The sequence below is a fragment of the Entelurus aequoreus genome, linkage group LG26 (assembly GCF_033978785.1).
Source record: "Entelurus aequoreus isolate RoL-2023_Sb linkage group LG26, RoL_Eaeq_v1.1, whole genome shotgun sequence".
In the NCBI taxonomy this organism is placed as follows: Eukaryota; Metazoa; Chordata; class Actinopteri; order Syngnathiformes; family Syngnathidae; genus Entelurus; species Entelurus aequoreus.
The window spans coordinates 37,361,211-37,368,710 of NC_084756.1; the positions used below are offsets into that span (position 1 = coordinate 37,361,211).

General features: G+C 35.0%; 1 protein-coding gene across 2 annotated transcripts in view; it reads left to right on the forward strand.

The window, feature by feature from the left end:
• mtss1 (MTSS I-BAR domain containing 1) overlaps positions 1–7,500 on the forward strand; it is a 116,868-nt gene that overhangs the window by 106,667 nt on the left and 2,701 nt on the right. Inside the window, exons 13-14 of one of the 2 annotated variants that reach the window (XM_062038085.1) lie at positions 1,002–1,028; positions 6,888–7,500. The exon at positions 6,888–7,500 is cut by the window's right edge and continues 2,701 nt beyond it. In XM_062038085.1, the coding sequence (XP_061894069.1) occupies positions 1,002–1,028; positions 6,888–7,500 (640 nt within the window). The remainder of the gene's footprint in view (positions 1–1,001; positions 1,029–6,887) is intronic. The other variant, XM_062038086.1, reaches the window with a different exon arrangement.

Sequence of the window (7,500 nt, forward strand, 5' to 3'; positions counted from 1 at the left end):
GTATATCTACAACACAGTGATATGATACATTACAGTATATCTACAACACAGTGATATGATACATTACAGTATATCTACAACACAGTGAAATGATACATTACCCTATATCTACAACACTGATACTGTACATTACAGTATATCTACAACACAGTGATATGATACATTACAGTATATCTACACACAGTGATATGATACATTACAGTATATCTACAACACAGTGATATGATACATTACAGTATAACTACTACACGGTGATATCATACATCACAGTATATCTACAACACAGTGATATGATACATTACAGTATATCTACAACACAGTGATGATACTGTACATTACAGTATATCTACAACACAGTGATATGATACATTACAGTATATCTACACACAATGATACTGTACATCACAGTATATCTACAACACAGTGATATGATACTGTACATCACAGTATATCTACAACACAGTGATATGATACATTACAGCAGTGGTCCCCAACCACCGGGCCGCGGCCCGGTACCGGTCCGTGGATCGATTGGTACCGGGCCGCACAAGAAAAAATAAAATAAAAAAATAGTTTTTTTAAATGTATTTTTATTAAATCAACATAAACACAAGATACACTTACAATTAGTGCACCAAGCCAAAAAACCTCCCTCCCCCATTTACACTCATTCACACAAAAGGGTTGTTTCTTTCTGTTATTAATATTCTGCTTCCTACATTATATATCAATATATATCAATACAGTCTGCAGGGATACAGTCCGTAAGCACACATGATTGTATTTTTTTATGACAAAAACTAAAACCAAAAAACATACCCCCCCCTTCAGACGCTCTGAGCTGTCGTTGTCATGACAGAAGCGCTTGGTTTGTTCACCCTGGTGACGTAAGCACCGCTCAGTCTTAAATTCATCATCTCAGTGGGTTTTTCCTCCATTTGTTTGTGCCTTTTGTTCTGCCGGTGGTTTTCTCTGCTAAACCTCCTTCCTTGTCTTTCCAGCTGTAAAGAGAGACCCTCTCCTCTATGGTAGGTCTCTTTCTGCATGACTTCTTTTCTTACATCTCTCCTCCACTTGCATCCTTGTCCATCCTTTTTTTATTTTTTTAGTACATTTGGAAAACAATTCTAAAAACTTTTTCACATGGTCATTATGGGTCAGGCGTGTCAAACCTGTTTTCATTGAGGGCCACATGGCAGTTTGAGCAAAACAAAGCCAATAAATAGCACACAATAACTAAACAAAAGCAAAATCAAATGTATTACACTTATGGTTTTCTGCACCAAAATGCATCTATTTCTTCTTCTCCTTCTCCTCCTCCAGATTTTGGCGCCCTCTACCTTCCACATTTTTCGTCCCATTCAAACCATTCCAACTTCAAACTGTTCAGCCTATTCGGAAATCGCGGGCGTTCCCTTGACAAATTCCAAAATTTCCCAGAATTCCAGGTTTTTCGGGACATTTTTCCCATTCAAAATGATTTAGCCATTTTTCAACCTTCCAACATTTCCACATTTTTCATCCAATTCAAACTAGGGCTGCAACTAACAATTAATTTGATAATCGATTAATCTGTCGATTATTACTTCGATTAATCGATTAATAATCGGATAAAAGAGACAAACTACATTTCTATCCTTTCCAGTATTTTATTGAAAAAAACAGCATACTGGCACCATACTTATTTTGATTATTGTTTCTCAGCTGTTTGTACATGTTGCAGTTTATAAATAAAGGTTTATTTTATAAAAAAAAATATATAAAAAAAATAAAATAAAAAATAAATTTAAAAAAAAGCCTCTGTGCATGCGCATAGCATAGATCCAACGAATCGATGACTAAAATAATCGGCAACTATTTTTATAATCGATTTAATCGATTAGTTGTTGCAGCCCTAATTCAAACCATTCCCCCTTCAACACATTCCACTTATAATGGACATTATAACTATTATTTTTCCAAGTTCAAAAATATTCCAGGAATTTCTAGAATTCCTGTTTTTTCAAACCCTTTTTTTTACCCTTTTTTCTGGCGACTACTCCTTCCACATTTTTCAACCCTTCCATCGTCAATCCATCCATCCATTTTCTACCGCCTGTCCCTTTTGGGGTCGCGGGGGGTGCTGAGCCTATCTCAGCTGCATCGAATCATTCCTCTTAATCAGGACAAAAAACAAAGTTGTTTTTTGAACTGGAAAAAATTCCGGTTTTCCTGAAATTCCTTAATACCATTTCTCAATTACTTCAACATTTCTCGACCGATTGAAAAAAAAAAAAAATAATAATAATTATTATTATTATTATTTTAAAAAAAAATATATATATATATAATAATAATTATTATTATTATTTAAATAAATAAATAAATAAAAAATAAAAATAAAAAGTAAAAAAAAATAACAAATATATATGTATGTGTATATATATATATATATATATATATATATATATATATATATATATATATATATATATATATATATATATATATATATATATATATATATATATATACACACATTCCAACACCAACTTTGTATTTCAACTCATTCAGAACATTTAAGTCTTTTAAAAATGTTCCAAAAAATTCCCATTTTTCTTGAAATTCCCAACTTTCTGTGAAATTCCTATTGAAATGAATGAGGCATTTTTCAAAGTTCCACAATTCCCACATTTTTTATCCAATTCAAACCATTCCCCCTTCAACAAAATTCCACGCATAATGGACATTCAAACTATTATTTTTCCAAGTTCAAAAATATTCCAGGAATTCCTAGAATTCCCGTTTTTTCAAACCCTTTTTTTTTTACCCTTTTTTCTGGCGACTACTCCTTCCACATTTTTCAACCCTTCCACCGTCAAATCTATCCATCCATTTTCTACCGCTTGTCCCTTTTGGGGTCGCGGGGGGTGCTGAGCCTATCTCAGCTGCATGGAATCATTCCTCTTAATCAGGACAAAAAACAAAGTTGTTTTTTGAACTGGAAAAAATTCCGGTTTTCCTGAAATTCCTTAATACCATTTCTCAATTACTTCAACATTTCTCGACCGATTTTAAAAAATAAATAAATAAATACATTTTAAAAAATGATTTAAAAAAAAAAAATATATATATATATATATATATATATGTATATATTTTAAAAAAAATTAAAATTCCAACACCAACTTTGTATTTTAACTCATTCAGATCATTTAAGTCTTTTAAAAATTTTCCAAAAAATTCCCATTTTTCTTGAAATTCCCAACTTTTTGTGAAATTCCTATTGAAATGGATGAGGCATTTTTCAAAGTTCCACAATTCCCACATTTTTCATCCAATTCAAACCATTCCCCCTTCAACACATTCCACTTATAATGGACATTCAAACTATTATTTTTCCAAGTTCAAAAATATTCCAGGAATTCCTTGAATTCCCGTTTTTTCAAACCCTTTTTTTACCCTTTTTTCTGGCGACTACTCCTTCCACATTTTTCAACCCTTCCACCGTCAAATCCATCCATCCATCCATTCTCTACCGCTTGTCCCTTTTGGGGTCGCGGGGGGTGCTGAGTCTAGCTCAGCTGCATCGAATCATTCCTCTTAATCAGGACAAAAAACAAAATTGTTTTTTGAACTGGAAAAAATTCCGGTTTTCCTGAAATTCCTTAATACCATTTCTCAATTACTTCAACATTTCTCGACCGATTTAAAAAAAAATAAAAATAAAAAATAATAAAAAAATTTTTTTTTTTTAAATATATATATATATATATAATAATAATATTTTTTTTTTTTTTTTTTTTTAAAGAAAAAAAAATTTAAGAAAAAATAAATAAATAAATTAAAAAAAAAAAATATATATATATATATATATATATATATATATATATATATATATATATATATATATATAACAACACCAACTTTGTATTTCAACTCATTCAGAACATTTGAGTCTTTTAAAAAACTTCCCAAAAATTCCCATTTTTCTTGAAATTCCCAACTTTCTGTGAAATTCCTATTGAAATGAATTAGCCATTTTTCAAAGTTCCACAATTCCCACATTTGTCATCCAATTCAAACCATTCCCCCTTCAACACATTCCACGCATAATGGACATTCAAACTATTATTTTTCCAAGTTCAAAAATATTCCAGGAATTCCTAGAATTCCCGGTTTTTCAAACCCTTTTTTTTAACCCTTTTTTCTGGCGACTACTCCTTCCACATTTTTCAACCCTTCCACCGTCAAATCCATCCATCCATCCATTTTCTACCGCTTGTCCCTTTTGGGGTCGCGGGGGGTGCTGAGCCTATCTCAGCTGCATCGAATCATTCCTCTTAATCAGGACAAAAAACAAAGTTGTTTTTTGAACTGGAAAAAATTCCGGTTTTCCTGAAATTCCTTAATACCATTTCTCAATTACTTCAACATTTCTCAACCGATTTAAAAAAAAAAAAAAAAAAATTAATTAAAAAAAAAAAAAAAAAATAATTATTATTATTATTATTTTTTTTTTTTTAAAAATATATATATATATATATATAATAATAATTTTTTTTTTTTTTTTAATTAAATAAAAAATTTAAAAAAAAATATAGAAATATATATATTAAAAAATTCCAACACCAACTTTGTATTTCAACTCATTCAGATCATTTAAGTCTTTTAAATTTTTTCCAAAAAATTCCCATTTTTCTCGAAATTCCCAACTTTCTGTGAAATTCCTATTGAAATGAATTAGCCATTTTTCAAAGTTCCACAATTCCCACATTTTTCATCCAATTCAAACCATTCCCCCTTCAACACATTCCACTTATCATGGACATGCAAATTATTATTTTTCCAAGTTCAAAAATATTCCAGGAATTCCTAGAATTCACGTTTTTTCAAACCCTTTTTTTACCCTTTTTTCTGGCGACTACTCCTTCCACATTTTTCAACCCTTCCACCGTCAAATCCATGCATCCATTTTCTACCGCTTGTCCCTTTTGGGGTCGCGGGGGGTGCTGAGCCTATCTCAGCTGCATCGAATCATTCCTCTTAATCAGGACAAAAAACAAAGTTGTTTTTTGAACTGGAAAAATTCCGGTTTTCCTGAAATCCTTAATACCATTTCTCAATTACTTCAACATTTCTCGACCGATTAAAAAAAAAAAAAAAAATATATATATATATATATATATCATCATCAGCCGTTGTCAGTCCACTGCTGGACGAAAGCCTCAGCATGTTTCTGCCATAGTGAACGATCTCTTGGCGTACTCTTCATGCTGGTTATTAGCCTACACCTTCCACGCTGGCTTGGTGCGGGTTGGAAGGGGTATTTTATATCAGAGATCCTTCTCCTAGACTAATTGCCTTACTGGGCTGTTGAACTTAGTCTGTCCTGTTGGTTGTCCGCGCCCCAATTACCCAGGGACCCGCTCAGCTTTATGGCGCTGACCGCCCGCCAGTCACAAGAGAAGGTGCAAACGGTTCTTTGTGTGCATTTTATAGACGTTAGTTGGGACTCACTAACCCCACACACAACCTCCCATCTCATGCCTGGATGTAGTTTAACGTCATACCCAGGACACCTATATATATATATATATATAATAATAATAATAATAAAAAATAAAAAATATATAAAAAAAATAACAAAAATTCCAATACCAACTTTGTATTTCAACTCATTCAGAACATTTAAGTCTTTTAAAAATGTTCCAAAAAATTCCCATTTTTCTTGAAATTCCAACTTTCTGTGAAATTCCTATTGAAATGAATGAGGCATTTTTCAAAGTTCCACAATTTCCACATTTTTCATCCAATTCAAACCATTCCCCCTTCAACACATTCCACGCATAATGAACATTCAAACTATTATTTTTCCAAGTTCAAAAATATTCCAGGAATTCCTAGAATTCCCGTTTTTTCAAACCCTTTTTTTTTACCCTTTTTTCTGGCGACTACTCCTTCCACATTTTTCAACCCTTCCACTGTCAAATCCATCCATCCATCCATTTTCTACCGCTTGTCCCTTTTGGGGTCGCGGGGGGTGCTGAGCCTATCTCAGCTGCATCGAATCATTCCTCTTAATCAGGACAAAAAACAAAGTTGTTTTTTGAACTGGAAAAAATTCCGGTTTTCCTGAAATTCCTTAATACCATTTCTCAATTACTTCAACATTTCTCGACCGATTTAAAAAAAATAATAATAATAATAATAAAAAAAATAAAAAAATAATAATGATTAAAAAAAAATAAAAATTAAAAATTAAAAAAAAATATATATATATTAAAAAAAATTCCAACACCAACTTTGTATTTCAACTCATTCAGATCATTTAAGTCTTTTAAATTTTTTCCAAAAAATTCCCATTTTTCTCGAAATTCCCAACTTTCTGTGAAATTCCTATTGAAATGAATTAGCCATTTTTCAAAGTTCCACAATTCCCAAATTTTTCATCCAATTCAAACCATTCCCCCTTCAACACATTCCACTTATCATGGACATTCAAACTATTATTTTTCCAAGTTCAAAAATATTCCAGGAATTCCTAGAATTCCCGTTTTTTTCAAACTCTTTTTTTTACCCTTTTTTCTGGCGACTACTCCTTCCACCGTCACATACTTTTTTAAGAAAATCAAGCGGATCAAAAATGATTCCCGGGCACGGCCAGCGCTGCTGCTCACTGCTCCCCTCACCTCCCAGGGGGTGATCAAGGGTGATGGGTCAAATGCAGAGGACAAATTTCGCCACACCTAGTGTGTGTGTGACAATCATTGCTACTTTAACTTAGTTTTTTAAGTGCGTTGTAGGAACGTTGTTTGTTGTGTTGAAGGAATGCGGTCACAATGTTGATTGATTTGACTAATGGCCGTCATAATGTGACTAACGTGTCCTTGTCTTCCCCTCTCTAGTCGACTACGAGTCCATTTCCCTCCACGGGGACACCGACTCCATCTCCCTGCACCACCTGTCGCACGCCAACAGCCAGTCGGACTTCGACAAGTCCTCCACCATTCCGAGGAACTCTGACCTCGGTTTCCAATTCAGGAAGTTCGCCCAGTCCAAGCGCCCCGCCTCCACCGTCAGCCTATTGGCCGAGACGGAGATGATGGGCGGGTCCGTCCACCAGCTGCCGTCCCACACGGCGACCATCAGACGCAAGCCGTCGACCAAGCCGGCGTATCGCCGAGGCACCATCAGCTGCGGCGTCCCCATCCCCATCTCCACGCCGCAGGTTCCCGTCAAAGCGGTGGCTGGGGCCGGCGGCAGCGAGGAGAACGTCTTCCTGGCGCCCTCTGCTGGAGGAGCGGGAGGCTTCGGCCACAATAAACTCTGCACATCCACGCAGAGCCTCAGCGCCCTGCCGCCTTCTTCGTCCCCGTACTACCAGCTTGTACCGGGTCAGATGCCCATCCCGGTGCCGGTGCCCACCGTGCCCTCCATGCAGCAGCAGAGACAGTACCAGCAGCACCTCCACATCCAGCAGCTCCACCACCAGCAGCAGCAGCGCAGCCAGCAACCCTC